The sequence below is a fragment of the Equus quagga genome, chromosome 5, assembly GCF_021613505.1.
Source record: "Equus quagga isolate Etosha38 chromosome 5, UCLA_HA_Equagga_1.0, whole genome shotgun sequence".
NCBI lineage: Eukaryota > Metazoa > Chordata > Mammalia > Perissodactyla > Equidae > Equus > Equus quagga.
Genome location: NC_060271.1, coordinates 60,663,785 through 60,680,690, shown reverse-complemented (window position 1 = coordinate 60,680,690; position 16,906 = coordinate 60,663,785). Strand labels below are relative to the sequence as shown.

The 16,906-nt window shown below is 59.2% G+C and overlaps 1 protein-coding gene across 3 annotated transcripts; it reads left to right on the top strand.

Annotated features, from left to right (window-relative positions):
• The first annotated feature begins 1,291 nt into the window (after positions 1-1,291).
• Positions 1,292-15,352, top strand: PROM2 (prominin 2). Of its 3 annotated transcripts, XM_046661128.1 has the most exons (24): positions 1,293-1,672; positions 2,332-2,381; positions 2,816-3,018; positions 3,112-3,232; positions 3,522-3,585; positions 3,873-3,962; positions 4,282-4,481; positions 4,868-4,942; positions 5,735-5,798; positions 6,051-6,210; positions 6,555-6,707; positions 7,690-7,813; positions 8,320-8,411; positions 8,539-8,623; positions 10,777-10,923; positions 11,430-11,501; positions 12,303-12,395; positions 12,536-12,589; positions 12,918-12,998; positions 13,214-13,282; positions 14,088-14,177; positions 14,402-14,508; positions 14,847-14,921; positions 15,136-15,352. In XM_046661128.1, the coding sequence occupies exons 1-23, from the start codon at positions 1,435-1,437 to the stop codon at positions 14,908-14,910; spliced, it is 2,496 nt and encodes an 831-aa protein (XP_046517084.1). In that variant the 5' UTR covers positions 1,293-1,434; the 3' UTR covers positions 14,911-14,921; positions 15,136-15,352. The 3 variants fall into 3 exon arrangements, with proteins under 3 accessions (XP_046517085.1, XP_046517084.1, XP_046517087.1); XM_046661129.1 differs by lacking the exon at positions 3,873-3,962 and having other exon boundaries at positions 1,292-1,672; XM_046661131.1 differs by lacking the exons at positions 1,293-1,672; positions 2,332-2,381 and having other exon boundaries at positions 2,831-2,966.
• The last annotated feature ends 1,554 nt before the right edge of the window (positions 15,353-16,906 follow it).

Genomic DNA, 16,906 nt, shown 5'->3' with positions numbered 1-16,906 from the left:
ACCCTTTGATGAGGTTCCATTTCCTGTCTGCACCCCGTTATTAACTGGACTGTTCCTTCTATGTCCGTGTACTCTTGCGCCATGGCTCTGAGAAAACTTTCGGGGCAGTGACAGGAAGTGTTAAGGACTGTGCCAAAAGCCCAGCCCCATCTCAAAAAAATGTCACTTCTTTATCGCTGACCTTCCCATAGCAGCCAAAAAGCCCTGTGCCCCTCACCCACCCCACAAACGACAGCTGAGTTTGGGGGTCGCAGGGGCCACAGACCCAGCCCCTCCATCCAGGGCTCCCGTTGAGGGGGGAGCTGCCATGAAAACTCACAAACCTCTATTCTTTGAACACAAGTAACATGTGTTTATTGCACAGAAACCAGAAAGTGCAGATGAGCAGAGGAGAATTAAAAACTGCCCACGATCCCACCCAGAGATGATCACTGTTTCCTGCCTAGCCCTGTGCACTGTTTCATAATCAGCTTTTCGCACTTGTTAACACATTGTATCTTTCAGGTCAAAAGAGCCATTTCCACATCATTTTCTGGAATGACTGCCCAGTGTGTCACGTGAGTTGCTCATTTTACCAACTCCTTCGTGGAGGTGGCAGGGGGACTGTTTCTGGTATGGTGAATAATGCTGCCAGGAACACGCTCCCTCCGTTTAGCAATATCTCCCTACAACCTGCTCAGCTATCCTCTGGGTATTCGGCACGCAGCCACGCACGGAACAGAGACCTGCGCAGACACATCTCCGGGTACATCCTCAATTAGTTCTTTCAGCTGACGACCGGATGGGGCACTGCTGGGCCGCAGGGCACCCCTCTGCTGGGACTCACCATCTCAAAGGACCAAGCCTAAGTGGCCCCTCTGAGAGCCACTCTAGACAAAGCCTCACGGCTTCTCTGCTCCAGATGGCCTGGCGCATGACTGGAGAGGACAGACCAGGCCCCAGGAGAAGCCCGGAGAGGAGCCTGGTTCCTGGGCCTGTGTACCAGTCTTGCCACCCCTTGGGCCAGGGCTTCACTGGGTGGCTGTTTTCCCAGCCTCCAGATTGGGCTGCCAGGTCTCGGCACGAAATATAATATTTGAAGTTGGGCCACCCTAGATAATACAGAACGATGGAGGTGCCTCCCCTCCCCAGCTCAGAGGTAGCCCTCCCAGGAGGATCTGGGGAGGGGAGAGGGCACCCAGGATCCCACCCCAGGCCATGAGGGCGGGTCCGGACCTGGCCCTGCCCCCCTACCCCAGGCCTCCGCCCCTGCCCTTCCAGCGCTCCAGGCGGGCCGGCGCCCAGGTAGATCGGGAGCCCAAACCTGTCGGGCCGGTTTTGAGAGCTGTGGGACCGAGGCTGGTGAAGGATGCACGGCCTGCCCCGTGCTCCGCCCGCTCTCTCAGCCGCCTGAGTCCGGCTCCTGCCTGCCCTGCAGCCCACCGGGCCGACCCCATGATGCGCGCGCCAGGCCTCCTGGTGCCCCTGCTGGGCCTGGGGCTGGCCCTGAGACTGCCGGGGTCGGGGGCCGCGGACTGCGGGTCCCTCGGCCCGGTGGACCGCCTGGCATTCGCCCCGGCGGCCAGGGCGCCGTGGCTGGCCCCTCGCGTCCGCGCGCCGGGTCCCCTGGACCCCCTCTATGGCACCGTGCGCAGCTTCCTCTCCGTGGTGCAGCTGAACCCCTTCCCCGCTGGTGAGTGCGCCTCCTCCCCCGGGCAATCTTTGGGAGTTGTTGCGTCCCCAGCCAACACCCCTGCCCCGCTCCACCATGGGGTGTGCCTGCCCTGTTAGCAGGCACTTGGAAGGCAGGGTCTCCATCATTTCCCACTCCCATCTTCCTTCCCAGAAGCCCCGGGGACCCAGGGGTATCACCTGGAGTCACTCCAGGACCTTCCTGTGTGACCTTGGGCAAGCCCCTTTTCCTTTCTGAACCTCAGTTTCTGGTCTTAAAGTAGAGGAAATTACGTTAGAAGTTCCCAAAGACCTGATTAAGATTTTCTCTGGGTCCAGTGGTGCCAAGGGTTGGAAGAACCAGGAGGGGCTGCGCGACCCCTCCCAGCCTGTCTCCTGTCTCTTGAGGGGAAGGGTGCTAGGCCAGGCCCCTTCTCTGCTTTTTACCAGGCCAGTGATTTCCCTGCTGCAGGGCCTACCTGTAGGACCCAGGAGGAAGGGCTGGCCAGGCCTCTCCTCAGCCACCCCCTTTCCTAGTAGCACCCAGACACTGCCTTCCCGGAGGTGCCCAGGTGGGGGGGGGGGGCCCTCTGCAAAGCCCACCTTTGCCTGGCAGTGGGGGTGAGCACCGGGGCAGGGCAGTCGCTGCCCCCAAACCTCCAGCGTGGCTCTTTCCCATAGGGCTGGTAAAGACCCTGCTGAATGAGCCAGCTTCCGTGAAGGTGGATGAGGTGAGCCCTGGGGGAGGTGCAGGCGAGGCAGTTGGGTGAGCATGAGGGGCAGAAGTAGAAAGGCCTTGCTCAGCTCAGCTCATCTCAGCCCACCTTGCAGCGTGTCCCCCAGGGTGGGGTCTCGGGCATCCCTTCCCCTCTTGCATGAGCGCTGTAGTCGGCAGACCAGGGTTCAATCCCCAGCTCTGCCGTTAACTGGGTGTGGGTTTGCAGTCAGCCCCAACCTCCTTGAACTTCAGTCTCCTCATTTGTAAGACGGTAAATAACAATAAGGATACCCTGCACCTCGTATGGGTTCAACCAGTTGCGTGCCCGTGCCGCGCGTGCGTTCCCCCGCGTGCGTTCCCGCCCCTTCCGGTTTCCCCCTGAAGTCGGGTGGGGGCGAGCAGGGATGGGGAGGTCAGTACAGCGCTCAGGCCGTGCTCCCTGCCCAGGTGGTGCGGTACCAGGCAGGCTACCTGGTGTGCGCTGTGATCGCCGGCCTCTACCTCCTGGTGCTGCCTACCGCCGGCCTCTGTTTCTGTTGCTGCCGCCGCCGGCGGCGCTGTGGAGGCCGCGTGAAGACGGAGCACAAGGCGATGGCCTGTGAGCGAGGCACCCTCATGGCCTTCCTGCTGCTGACCACCCTCGTGCTGCTGTGAGGGGCGCCCAGGCCAGGCGGGAGGTGTGGGCCGAGGCCGAGGCTCCCACGGGCACCCAGCAAGCCCCTTCCTCCTCCCTGTCCCCGCAGGATTGGTGTGGTCTCTGCCTTTGTCACCAACCAGCGTGTGCATGAGCACGTGGGCCCCAGTGCTGCGGCTGTGCCTGAGACTCTGCTCAGCCTCCGGGGGCTGTTCTCTCATGTCCCCCAGGTGAGCACCGAGTAACGCCTTATCCCCACACGGCCCCCTGAGCACCAGACCCAGGAGGGACAGAGCAAAGTGGGTCCTGCAAATTAGCCCATAGCCTGCAAATTGGAAAGGGTGCCCCTTCCGACATGCACCTGACTGCCACCTGCTGGAGAGTCGCTGTGATACATAAATGCACCCGCAGTGTCCTCAGGGTGGACACCCAGCTGTACACCAGGATGGGGAAAGGGACCAGAGCGGGAGCTGTCGGGTGACAGGGGAGGAGCAGCCTCATGGCCCTGTGTTTGCCTAGGAGCTGCAGGCCGTGGCACAGCAGTTCTCTCTTCCCCAGGAGCGAGTCTTGAAGGAGCTGGATGGTGAGGGTTACAGCTGGCCAGCAGGCTGGCCAGCCCCAGGGTCCCCCTGCTCCGGCCTTCCTTGGGGGGCCCTCTCATCCCCTCATCCAAGGCTCCACCTGGGATCACCCTCACAGAGGTGGGGCTCGGGCCCAGCAGGGCAGCACAGCAGACACTCTGCTGCAGGACCAAGAAGCCAGTGCCCACCCTGCGGAACCCAGTGCCAGGGTCTGGGGAGGCTGGATAGACGGGCGGGGAGGGCCCCTAGGCTCCTGGGGGCCAGCCCTGCAAACAGCCTTGCTCTCCAGGTGTAGGCATGAGCATCGGGAGCGTGATCCACACCCAGCTCAGGAGCACCGTGTACCAGGCACTAGCCTCAGTGCACAGCCTGGGCCAGGGTGAGTGGGACCAGCTCCTGGGTGGGGGTGGGGCCCAGCAGGTGCCCTCCTGGGGGCAGGCCCCGCTCTCATTCAGCGCTAGTTTTCTTATGCCACCTCAGCAAGCCCCACCCATGACTTTCTCATGGCTTTATCCCAGGATCCCCTCTGGCATCCCTGTCCACTTCCTGGTTTAACGGGCCCTGGGGCAGTTCCATTGTACAGAGATTGATGACCGCAGGTCCCTTTGCTTGGGGGAAGGGAAGATGTTCTGCCTCTTGCAAGGTCTCTGAGGATGCCAGGAGCAGTGGAGACTTCTCAGTCTGGATGTGGGTCTCAGCCCTGCAGGTCTCCGTGGACCACCTCCGAGCCCTGAACGCCACCTCGGTGGAGCTGCTGGAGGGACAGCAGGACCTGGAGCCGGCTGTCCGGGAGCGCCGGGAGCACCTCCTCGCCCTGCTGCAGGAACCCAGCTGCCAGGGCTGTGCAGAGGCCCTGAGCCAGGCCCGCGCCCTGGAGCTGGGAGCCAACTTTAGCCAGGTGCGGCCCCAGGATGGAGGCCTCTCGGAGAGAAGCATCCCCCCGCTGCCTGCTGCCCCAGGGATCCCGGGCGGCCTGTGTTCTGGTGTTTCCTGAGATGGACTCCTGATCCTTTCCTCTGGCTGCTCCTCCCTTGTCTCCACACACCCAGCTTGATGAGGGTCGTCCTGGCCGTGGCCAAGCCATTTCCTAGGCAGGCACTGTGCGTGAGCTTCCGTATATTAGTCCCTTGAGTTCTCGCTGCCACTCCGGGCAGAAGGGTCTCTGGTGATCCCCATTTTGCACACAAGGTCACTGAGGGTTCAGAGGTCTCTGCTCCCCACCCTCCCCCAGGGACCCCTCTCAGGCCTCTCCATGGGCTTTGTCATATCCCTCCTCCTTTTCAGATGCCCGCCATGGACGATGTCCTGCATCAGCTGAAGGGTGTCCCAGAGGCCAACTTCTCCAGCATGGTCCAGGAGGTGAGTGCCTGCCTGGTCTGCCTGACCTTTCCCCTACCTGGGAACTCAGTGAGGGGCCTCAGTTTCCCCCTTTTGGGGTGGTAACCTAAGACTTGGTTCAAATTAAGGCCTCACCTACCACATGGCGCCCTGGGCTGGAGGCTCATGATGCCCATTCTCGAGTACACATGGTCTGGTGGGGGAGGCAGGCCTAGAACTCAGAAGGAAGAGCTAGGACCCTCAAGGCGGGGGCTGGGTGGCTAGGTAGCAGGCACACAAGCTGAGCCCCAGAGGACAGGCAGGCTATCTTGGGTGGAGACGGGCTGTGGGGGAGGGCGCAGCGTGAGTCAACAGCTGTGACCCAGGGCCTGGAAAATGCCGGCGTTGGGGAAATGGTGAGTCAGCTGTGCAGGGTGGCTGGAGCGGAAGGTTCTAGGAGGGAGAAAGTGGGAGCTGAGGCTGGAAGAGTAGGCTGGAGCTGGACTTTAGGGAAATACACCTGGCAGGATGTGCGGGATGGATGAGAGAGATGAGAGGATGGCTGTGAGTCTACTGCAATAGTCTAGGCGAGAGGGGTGGGAGAGAAAGGAGGCGTCTTTGAGGAGCAATGTTTTGGGGAGTTGAGTCAGGCCGGGCCAAGGGAGGGGAAAATAAGGCATGGACTAAGAGAGCAAAAGGAAGCCTGTTTCCTGATTTCTTGAGCTGGGAGAACCAAGGGGGGTGTCCTCCCTCTGGGCCTACTGATGTCGGGGTCCCCCAAGCTGGGACACCCAGGCAGAGAGTGGGAGGCACAGCCACCTTTGGTTCTGGCAGGAGAACAGCACCTTCAACTCCCTCCCGCTCTTGGCTGCCCTGCAGACGGCCGACATGGTCAGAGGTGAGGCCCTGCGCAGGGGCCAGGCTGGCTGTCCAGCGTGCCACCCCCACCGCACCCCTACCAAAGAGGCTTGTTGAGAGAGGAGAGGGGCGGTGGTGTGGGGTGGGGGAGAGGGAAGGCTGTCCTCTTGGCTGGGCCTGGACAGAGAGCACCCCCTCTCTGTGGGTCCCAGATGTTTTTCCTGCACATCTGTCTCCTCCCCGGGCCCCCGGGTGCCTTCCCAACCCCATAAGTCCCTGCTGCTTTGGGCAGAGCTGAAGAAGGCCATGACCCAGGAGCCTGGAGGGCTGAGGACACTGGCTGAAGCATTCCCGGCCTGGGAGGCAGCCTCTCGCTGGAGCCGGGCACTGGAGGAGGTGGAAGAGAGCAGCCGCCCCTACCTGAAGGAAGTGCAGAGATATGAGAAATACAGGTGCCCGGGAACCCTTGGCGGTGGGGGTGGGCAGCCCAGCCTCTCAGCCACCCTGGGCCCAATTTCCAGCTCTCATCAACTCCTCCTTATGCTAAGCCTCTGCCTCCCTTTAAGCCAAGACCCCTCACTCCGTGGGCCTCCATGTCCCCACTTCGGCTGTGTGCCCTTGGGATCTGAGCTTGGGAACCCCATTGGAGCAGAGGGTCCTCAGGAAGTGTCCACATCTCACTTCTAAAGCCTTAACCTTGGGGTTAGTGGCCTCACTCAGCCACCAGGTCCTACACTAGCCCATCCTGGTACCCAGCTGCCCGTTCTTGGTGACACCCGTACCTTCTCTGTGGCAGGTGGATTATGGGCTGTGTGCTGTGCTCCGTGGTCCTACTTGTGGTGGTCTGTAACCTGCTGGGCCTCAACCTGGGCATCTGGGGGCTGTCTGCCAGGGAGGACCCCAGCCACTCAGAAGCCAAGGGCGAGGCTGGAGCCCGCTTCCTCATGGCGTAAGAAGGGCTGAGGAGAGGAGGGCTGGGGAGGGCTCTCCCCACTGGGCTGGCCATGTTCGCCTCACGCCCGTGGACAGCTCCTAGTGTGGCTACAGGAGGGGGTCCTGGGAATCGAGAGACTGAGCTCTGCTTCTCACTCTGGCACCAACTTGCGGGTGGCACTGGGCACACTGCTAGCCCATCTGCGTCTCAGTGTCCTCATCTGTATAAAAGGGTTGGAATGAAGCAGGAATAGCAGATAAGAAGCTCTTCCTCCTCCCACACCAGTGGCAACTATAGTAATCAGTGGGCACTCATTCCCACCGAGCCCAGACACAGCCTCAGAATCCTTCTTAACCCAGCATCCAGGCAGCACCACCAATAGGAGGTGGCACCAGAGGTAGAATCTGTTTTACGTCCCTGGACTAAATGATCTCTAAGGTTAGGGCTGCCACATTCACTTGTGCAGGCTGGTCACTGCATAAAAGTGCCTGGCCAAAGGGGAAAATGGGGGCTGAAATCCAGCCCATGTTTCACTCTCCAAGCCTCAAACCCTGGCAGGGGGCTGTGCGTCTCTCACAAAGAAGCCCTACAGGTCAGCGGCACTGGTCCTACTCAGGCCCTCTAGGTTGTTGCCCCTGCTCTGGTGGGTCACGTCTGGCCATGCTGAGTAGTCCTGTTGAGGGCTGAGCTCTGGAGCTGGTCACCTCCACATACCACAGGCCCAGAGGCAGGCAGACCTGTCTCTTCAAACAAAATGGCTCCCGTCTCCCTTAGGCTGCCAGGGCACCAGTGATAGGGTAGGGATGGGGGAGGATGAAGTGGGGACACAGTTCTGAGTTCTCCCTTCTGCCCAGGAGGCCGAGTCCCTGGGTTCCTCTGCCCTGGGGCCAGCTCGCTGACCATGCTGGCGCTGGGATGTGAGTGGGGGCAGAGGGTGTGGTCCAGGGCAGCCAGCCTCCTCTCTCCTGCCTCAGCCCCGTCCCTCTGGCTTCCCCAGGGGTGTGGGCTTCAGCTTCCTCTTCGCTGCACCCCTCATCCTCCTCGTCTTTGCCACCTTCCTGGTGGGTGGCAACGTGCAGACGCTGGTGTGCCGGAGCTGGGAGAGTGGGGAGCTCTATGAGGTGAGCCTGCCCTGCTCCAGGGCCCCTAGGCAGGTGGAGGGACGCATAGGCAGAGCAGGAGGGCAGAAGGAGGTGGGAGCCAGAGAGGGCAAGAGGGAGACAGCAAAGGAAAGACAGAAAACCATTGATGGATAAGGAGAGAGAGAGAGCCCGTGAGTCCCTGGGACAGTGCTCAGGCCCCAAGGCAGGGACCCCCAGGGATCCCCCAGGCCTGAGCCCTTCTGTTCTCTGAACACTGAGTCTATGAACTGAGAATCCTGGTTCCCTGGTGCTTCGAGCAGTGAGCCGAGATGTTGGCCCAGATTCTCTGCTGAACACCAGGCTGGCCACCCCTCCTGGAGATTTAGGAGTCCAGGGCCCAGGGTGGCTTGAGTTAAAGGCAGGGTTGGGTAGAGTCACAGGGTGTGGTCGCTGCTGCGCCAGGGCAGCATGGGACTAGGCCCTCGGGAGCTGGGATGGCCTTGCCCCCACCCCGCTCCAGGCCTTTCTCCCTGCCCCATCTCCAGTTTGCAGACACCCCAGGGAACTTGCCCTCGTCCATGAACTTGTCCCACCTTCTTGGCCTGAAGAAGGACATCAGCATCCTCCTGGCCTATCAGTGAGTGGGAACCCTGGGCGGGGGACAGGGTGTGAGAAGGAGCCAAGGTGGCCGTCCTGTTAGGGTGGCGTCAGCCCCCGCTTCCCTTTCCTTTCTCTCGTCTTCCATGCCCGCTGCTCCTCCCCAGGCAGTGCAGGGAAGGGGCTGCTCTCTGGAAGGTGCTGCGGCTCAATGACTCCTACGACCTGGAGAAGCACCTGGATATCAGCCAGGTAAGGGAATCTTCGGAAGGCTGTGCGGACCCCTCCTGCAGCTCCCTCCTCCTCTGATCTTGCCTCTCTGGTGGGACTAGCTCCTTGAACCCTGCAAGAGAAGTCTGCAAGAGTGATAGGTGCCTCGGGGGCAGAGTTCCCAGGTGCAAACTCAGGGCCCGCCCCTGGCTGGAGCCCAGGGGGTTTTGTAAGGTGTGTGGGTGGAAGGGAGCATGCCTGGAGGCTACCACCAGCTCTGAGCACTGTGCTCCGGGAAAACTGAACACAGCTGAGGTTGTAGCAGGAAAGGATGGTGTGTGTGTCATGACTGAGGACAGGCATTGGTTGGAATGCTGCAGTCAGAGTAGGGTGGTTGGGGTTGGGGATGTGACAGTGAAAATGATGGGGATGGAGTCAGGTGTCACTAGACGAGGCCTCCCCACAGGCCCCTTGCTGAGTTGTCACACCCAGTAGGTGGGGGCAGGATTCGAACCACCCAGCCTGTTCCCTTACCCACTGGACTTCGCTGGAACTTGGTGTGTAAAACTGGAGAAACTTATCCATGCTGGCAGAAGCCAGTTCTAGGACAAAGAGAAGGAAGAGCCACTTCACGAGAGGGGATGTACTTTGAGAATGTGGTTCACCTAAGGGTGTACAGAAGCTGTGAAAGATTCCCTCCTTTCTTCTCTGCACGCCTAAGTGAGGTGGGAGGAAAGCTGCCTTGACTCCCAGGGTCCCTGGGGAGCCTTTCTCAAGCATATCCTAGGAAAACCCACATTTCTCCCGCCTGCTTCTCCTCCCATCCCCCCACCCTTAGCATACTGACTCCTGCTTCTGCATCCTCTCCAGAGACCCTTCCCATGCCTCTTGAATCCACTGCCCATTCTCAGCCCATGGGGTAGCTTCATCAGGTGGCCCAGAGTTCAGTCCCAACTCCACACCTTAAACTGTATAACCTGGGGCAGTTTGCGTAATGCCTTAGCTGCCTCCTCCATCAGCATCTCTAACCAGATGAGAGGTCCAGGAGCAGACAATATCCCGGTGCTTGGCCACAGACGCTGCCCCATGGATGGGGGCTGGCCAGGGAGGGCTGCATCAGGGAGCCTGGGCAGAGGTCCCATGCTGTGCTGGCTGGAAGTCGTGGCTCTCAGAGGGAGGGGTCTCAGGCCTGGTCCTGGGAGGGGAGGGGTCCGGTTCACAGAAGAGTCTGGACAGATAGGGCTTCAGAGGGAGTGAGCATTCCTTGGGGGCCATCTTGCAACATACAAATGTGACCTTAAGAGTACGTGTCCTGAAAGGCGATGATAACAAGCTTGTGATGCAGAGATGAATGAGACAAGTTGTGCTTTCCAGGGTGCCAGGAGGGCTCTGCCCGCCTACAGACATCTCCTGTACCTGTTAGTCACTGATGCCTGAAACGCTGGCCTAAGACCCCCATCTCTGAGAGGATTAGGCCTTTTCTCCCTGTGGGGAAGGCTGCATGTTGGGATAGGGAGAGGTGAGCAGAGCTGGGCTCCATTCTCTAACTTGCTGCGAAGCCTCGGGCAAGTGAACGCTCCTCTCTGGCCTCAGTTTCTCCTCTGTTAAACACTGTGGCTGAATTTCATGCCCTTTAAATCTCTTGCAGCAATGGTTGGAAAATACAGAGAGGCCCTTTTAAACTGCAGTCTGTCTTGGAAATCTGCTTGTGTCCATGCATTCATTCATTTTCACACACTCAACAAACTTGTACTGCGCCCAACACGTGTGAGCCTCTGCTCTAGACACTGAATACTGGGTATGGATTGGGCAGACAAGGTGCCTCTCTCTTGGAGCTGGTGGCAGTAAACAAGTACACAAATAAATAATGTTAGAGTGACAGGTGCTATGAAGACCTTAACACAAGCTGATGTGATAAAGGTGGGCTGGGGAAGCTATTTTCTGTTGAGTGGCCGGGGAAGCTCTGTGTTACTATCCATTAGCCAAATAAGTGCTGAAGGAGAGCTGGGTCTTAGTGGGGTGGGTTGGAGTGGGGGTGGGGTGGGAAGCAGAGGCCTGCTGGGCGTGTCTTGGGGTGGCCCTAGGTATCCAGAAGGAGGACCCTAAGAGCCTGGTGACCACTCCCCTATGATAGCAGCTCTGGGGCTCTGGCTCAGTGACTGGGCATGCCTCCTGCCCTGTCTCCTCCCTCTCAGTACACCGCCAAGCTACAGCAGGAGTTACGGAGCCTCAAACTGGAAGTGAAGAATCTGGACTTGCTGAGCCCAGCTGCCCGCCGGGACCTGAAGGCCCTGCAGAGCAGTGGGCTCGAGAACATCCGCTACCCTGGCTTCCTCGTTCAGGTCAGCAGTGGGCACGTCAGGCCAGACAGTGGCTGAACAGAGGAGCCTGCAACTGAGCTGGTTGAGGGGGGTGTCTCGCCTTGTCCTGGCCCTCCACCTTCCCTCAACTCCTCCACATGTCCCTGGGGCCTCTTCCTGTTGGGGGTATCCCCAGGTCACGTGCAGCAGGCGGGTCCTGGTGCTGCTACCTGGGCTGGGCGGGAATGAATCCGCCCCCACCCAGCAGCGTGTGTTGCTGTCCTTGGTTCTGAACCCACTGCTGTGGAGAATGTTGGTGGGAAGCCCCCTGTTTGCTAGGTTACACGAGAGGATGCCTCAGTTTTGTTTTTTTTTCCTTCTGTCCCAATGGGAAACGTCTGATATATTTCACAGGTTCAGGTCAAACCCACCGTGACTGATGTGTCACCATAGACTTAGCTGGCGTGGGGTTCTTTTGAAAAGACTGGGAATTGGGGGCTGGAGGAGGTGGAATCCATCCCCTCTTGGCCTCTCCTGTCTGTCTCCAGATCCAGAAGCCCGTGGTGAACACTGACATAGAGAAGCTGGCCCAGGAGCTGCAAGGACTGGCCCAGACCCAAGTGAGAAGGGAACAGACCCCAGTGGGCAGGCAGGAGTCAGCGAGAGACCTGGGACATGGGAGAGGATAGGAGTGCTTGGATTGGGGAGGGGGTGAGGGCAAAGGCAGGGGATTGAGGGCTGAGGCTCTGGACCCCCCTGGCTGAGCTTAAGGTTGTTGCAGTGTCAGTTCTGACTCAAGCTCTGCCACCAATTGGCTGTGTGGCCTTGGGCAAGTCATTCAACATCTCTGAACCTCAATTTCTTCACCCATAGAGTGGATTTTCCTCAACCTAAATCAGATGAAGTAACTGATCTGACATCATATAGTCAGGCAAGCATTTGTAAGTGCACACTGCTCGTGGAATCTGCAGGGACAGGCGTGAGGACAATACGATGGATCAGATATTATGACAGCTGCCCTCTAGGAGTTTAAACTCCGCTGGAAAAAATAGCAGTTTGTATTTATAAATATTTAAAGTTTAAGAAGCTCTCTTCGAGATCTCTCATAGACCCACACCAACCTTGCATGATGGGTAGACCAAGGAGCATTCTCAAGTTCAGCAGATGCCGTTGCGACTCAGACTGGTTGTGGGGCTCACTTTGGGGCACCGAGCAAGCTGGGAATGGACGTAGAACTTGGTCTTAGGCCCCCAAACCCAGGTCAGGCCGAGGAGCCTATGGAGGCCTCGGTTCTCTGCCTCTGAGCCCAGCGCTCTCCTCCTCCCCTTGGTTTGTCTGGTTGAACAGCTCAGTAAAGGATATGCTGGCAGAGGCTGTCCTGTCCTGGGCAGGGTGCCATTCTGATTTCTGTCTCCCCTCAGGGCAGTGCTGTGCTGGGGCAGCAGCTGCGGGAGGAGGCCCAAGGGCTCAGAAACCTCTATCAGGAGAAGGTCCTCCCCCAGCAGAGCCTCACGGTAAGTTTGGAGGCCTAGGGACCCTGGGGCCTGGGAGAGAGGGGAGGCAGGGTGGGGGAATGAAAGAGGAGGGAGGCGCTGGGAACCACTCCCTCCCTATCCATCCCTTCCCCTAACCAGCCCTGATCTCTTCTCCACAGGCCAAACTCAACCTCAGTGTCAGGGCCCTGGCATCCTTTGCCGCAAATCTCCAGGTGGCTCCTGGGGATGGGGAGGATGGGGTGGAGCAGGAGGGCAGCAGAGGGAGGAAGGAGGTGTGGGCCCAGCTGGCTTGGGGCCTCGCCTGGTCTGCCAGGCCCCACTGGATGTTGAGGGTGGGGATGGGAAGGAGTAGGGGTGGAGGAGCGGATCCTTGAGGACCACCATCTCCAGCCTCTGTGTCCTTAGGGTCTCACACCCCCCACCCCGCCCCAAGGTGAGTATGTTGTATGTTCTATGATGAATGAAGGAATGGAGGAGTGAATGAGTGGCTGCTTCCTGACTGAGCAGGGCACTGAGTTAAGTCCCTCCCCTTTCCCACAGCTGGAGACCTCCGATGTCCTAGACAAGGTCACTAACCTAAGAGGAGAGCTGCCTACCTGGGCCACCCATATCCTGAAGAATGTGAGTCGGGGGATGGGACGGGGCTGGGGGCTGCCTCAGAGCCGGAGGTGGGCTGCAGGGGTAAGGCACATGGGGCTCCCACCCCAGGCTTCTCCAGCCCTGTCTCCTCATCCAGGAAAGCCAGCTCGGCCTGTCCTGATGGTGCCAGGCATTGGGGGTAGAGGGTGCTGGTTCCTGGGACTCCTGCCAGCCCAGGGCTCCTCTCTTTCCTGCAGGAAAGTGAGTGTTTCCTGACCCGGGAGATGGGCTACTTCTCCCAGTACGTGGCCTGGGTGAGAGAGGAGGTGAGTCAGGGCTCACACCCCTCCTGGCCTCAAGCAAGCTCCCAGCGGTACCAGCTATTCTCTCCTCTCCCCTCCTCTGCCCGCTTGACCCCCTTGGGAGTGCCCTGGGCCTTCAGGATTGAACCCCAACTCCCGAACCTGGCATCTGTGCCCCTGCTCGTGCCCGACCTCTGCCACAGCCCTTCTCTGAGGCCTTAGTGTGAGCCAGGCTGGCCACAGCCTTCTAGAACATGCTGTCTACACCTTGCCCCAAAGCCCTTCCTCATGCCAGCCCCCTCACCCAGCTTGTCTGAGGCCAACCCAGTCATCAGAGTCCACCTCCTTCTGCTGGCCTTTGCTGACCCCAGCAAGCTATCTAGCACCCACACTAGGCCAGCAGGCATCTTGGTAACCTTGAGTGTGTCTGCGTGTGCATGTGCACAACTATGTGAGCATACGCATGTGTGTGCACACATGAGTGCAGTGCATATGTGTGTGCACTCACACACGTGTGTTACCTCTCCAGTGGGAGTGTGACTTAAAGCACAGTGCTTGGCACACAGTAGGGCTTAATACAGGCTGGAGAATGGGATGGAAAGGGCAGGAGCTGAGCAAAGAGCCCAGGTCAGTGTGTCCTCATCTCTCTCTACTCCTGCATCCATGTGTCTGTGTATAACTGTGCAGTGGCTCCAACTGCGTCCCTGTCGACCTCTCTCACTGAATATGGGTTGTGATGGGTGATGTCCAGGATGCTGCCTTGACTTGGTCACCAGACACTGTGGGTCTGTGTGTCCCTGCATGTACCTGCCTCATGTTGACACCACAGGTGACTCAGCGCATCGCCACCTGCCAGCCCCTTTCTGGAGCCCTGGACAATGGGCGTGTGGTCCTGTGTGACATGATGGCTGACCCCTGGGTGAGTGCCCACAGTTCATCAGGGCTCATGGACACTGAGGCCCCCATGGGAGGGGCAGCGTGAGCAGAGCCTGCCCCCAGGCCTGCCCTCAGCCCTTCCCCTCAGCTCTGAGAATGCTTCCCCATGCCCCTCACTGAGTCAGTGAGGGGACTAAGGGTGCAGAGTGGGCTGGAAAGGAGTCGTTGCCCAGCCACGGTGAGTTGACCTCACATCCTCTTTTCCAGAACGCCTTCTGGTTCTGCCTGGCATGGTGCACCTTCTTCCTGATCCCCAGCATCATCTTTGCTGTCAAGACCTCCAAATACTTCCGTCCCATCCGGAAACGCCTCAAGTGAGGAGGCTGCCAGAACCGTGGGGGGCAGCAGGGGCCCAGGAAGGAGACCTTCCAGCTTCCGGGCCTGGCCCCCTGCCACACCCCTCCTGAGACCTCAGGGGAGGCTCGGGCCCAGCCCTGAGGAGTCACACACTATGAGGAGCTCCAGGACCAGCTCTGTGTGTCTGCCCCATATCCTTCTTGCTGCAACTCATCCACCCAGCTTAGCTTCCTGGACAGTTTCTATACTGGAGAGATTCTGAGGCAGGAAAATCCAGGCTCTGGGTTTGGTCCCTACGTCGGGGCTGAGGCTCTGTGCCTGGGGACTCACTCACTCTCTTTCTGCGATGCCACAGCTCTACCAGCTCTGAGGAGACTCAGCTCTTCCACATCCCCCGGGTCACCTCCCTGAAGCTGTAGGACCCCAGTGGGTGAGTTTCCCCACCCCTTTGATTTGTTGGTGCCAGGGGCGGGGGTGGGGAGGAATGGGGAGGGGTTGGGATCTGGGGTCTCCAGGGCCCAGGAGGGCAGGAAGGTTCTGGGACTTGGGGTCTGGGCACTGGTCCCGTCCAGCAGGGGGCTGACAGCCTGAGGCCTGCTCTCCCCTCCTTCCCCCTCACCTGTTTGGTTCTTAATCCGTGACAGGGACGTTTGCAGTACAAAGTGATGCCCAGGTTGCTGCCTGCCCCCTTGACTTGGCCTGGACCAGAGAACTCCTGTCGCTCTTGCCCCCAGAGCCCAGGTCACATGCAGGCCTGGATTGCCCCCCACTCCAGTTGTCTGACCCCATCTTACCTGTCTACCTCCATTCTGCTCAAGACCCCTTCACTCTTCCTCAAAAATGCATTTAACTTCTGTTGAACTACAGAGCCAACAGGTTCTTCCAGATGTCTATCCCTTATCCTCCTTGCTGCACTATATCAGCACCAGGAAGAGCCTGTCCTCAGCCTCTTGCGTGGGACAGACGCCCTGTCCCAGCCCACTCTGTCACCATGCCCCTCCCCTTGCCCACGCCTCCCCCCGCTGCTCTGCAGGCTCCTGGCCCCTTTCCTCATCTACCCTGCCCACTTGCCCCAGCTTCATTCTGTCCCCTCCCCAGCCCTTACGTCCTCTCCCCAGGGAAGCCCTTCTCCCCTTTGTTCCCTCTTGACCTTATCCCACCACCTTGCTGGCCCTCAGGGACCCCTGCCCAACCAAACTAATCAGTAAAGCCACCACGTAGGCCAGGGGCCAGCACAGCCCCGGCCTGGGCCGCTTGTGGGCTCAGCCTCATGGCCCCCGAGCCCTCCACAGACCCCGGCCTGGATTTCTGGCCCCCCAGGGTGTGAGAGATGCCTGTCACGAGGCTGAGCCCCTGCTTGCACCCTGGGTTGGAAATAGTGCTGCTGTCCCTCAGCTCCTCTCTGAGCACTGACTCCCTAGGAAGGGACCTGAGACCTGGGACAGAGCAGGGGCTCCCCCTCGGCTCCCCAGAAGGTGACATCTTCCACAGCCCCCACCCAGCTTTCCCAGGAGGGAGCTAGTAGCCACAATAGGATTTTGCACTGTGGCCTTTACTCCCTCTGTCCTATGCATGTGGCGTAGGGACATCCCTAGTCCATCCCTGTGCCTGCTCTGCATGTTGGACCCTGAGTTCCAGAAACAGGAAAGAGGAGGAGGAGAGAAAAGAGGAGTTGGACAGGACCTCCAGTCCACTAAAGTGTGCTCACTTTCCTGAGCCTTGGCCTTGGGTCCTTGACTCCAGGTTTCCCAGGTTAGGGCCCTGTATGCAGTTGGTGTTTAATGAGAGTTTGTGGAGAGGAGATTCCAAGGCCTCCTTTGCCCACAGGCATCTAGGGATTACCCCAGCAATCAGCAAGTGGGGAGAGGGCCCACTCTGGGAGCAAGCAGACCTCTGTTCACATCCTGGCTGTAACGCTTGTTAGCCAGGGCACCTTGAATGTGCTATGTGGGTCCCCACGACCTCAGTTTCTCCATTTATAAAATGGGGAGAATAGTCAGAGCCCCCTCATAGGGCTGTGAAAAGCGTGATAATGCATGGAAAGCCCTTGGCAGAGGCCTGGCACTGAACAAATGCTGCTGTTTTTTGCCATGACTGTTCTGGGCCGGGGCAGAGCTGGGTCTGGGCAGGTACAAGGGAAAAGGGCGATGGGTCCCTGTTAAAAGGCGCTTTACGACTGTAGTCTGGGGACTAGCCCCAGGGCCGAATGGTTAAGTTCACGTGCTCTGCTTTGGCAGCCCAGGGTTTTGCCAGTTCGGATCCTGGGTGCGGACATGGCACCGCTTATCAGGTCATGCTGAGGCGGCATCCCACGTAGCACAACCAGAAGGACCTATAACTGGAATATACAACTATGTATTGGGGGGCTTTGGGGAGAAGTAGGAAAAAGAAAAAAAGAAGAAGATTGGCAACAGA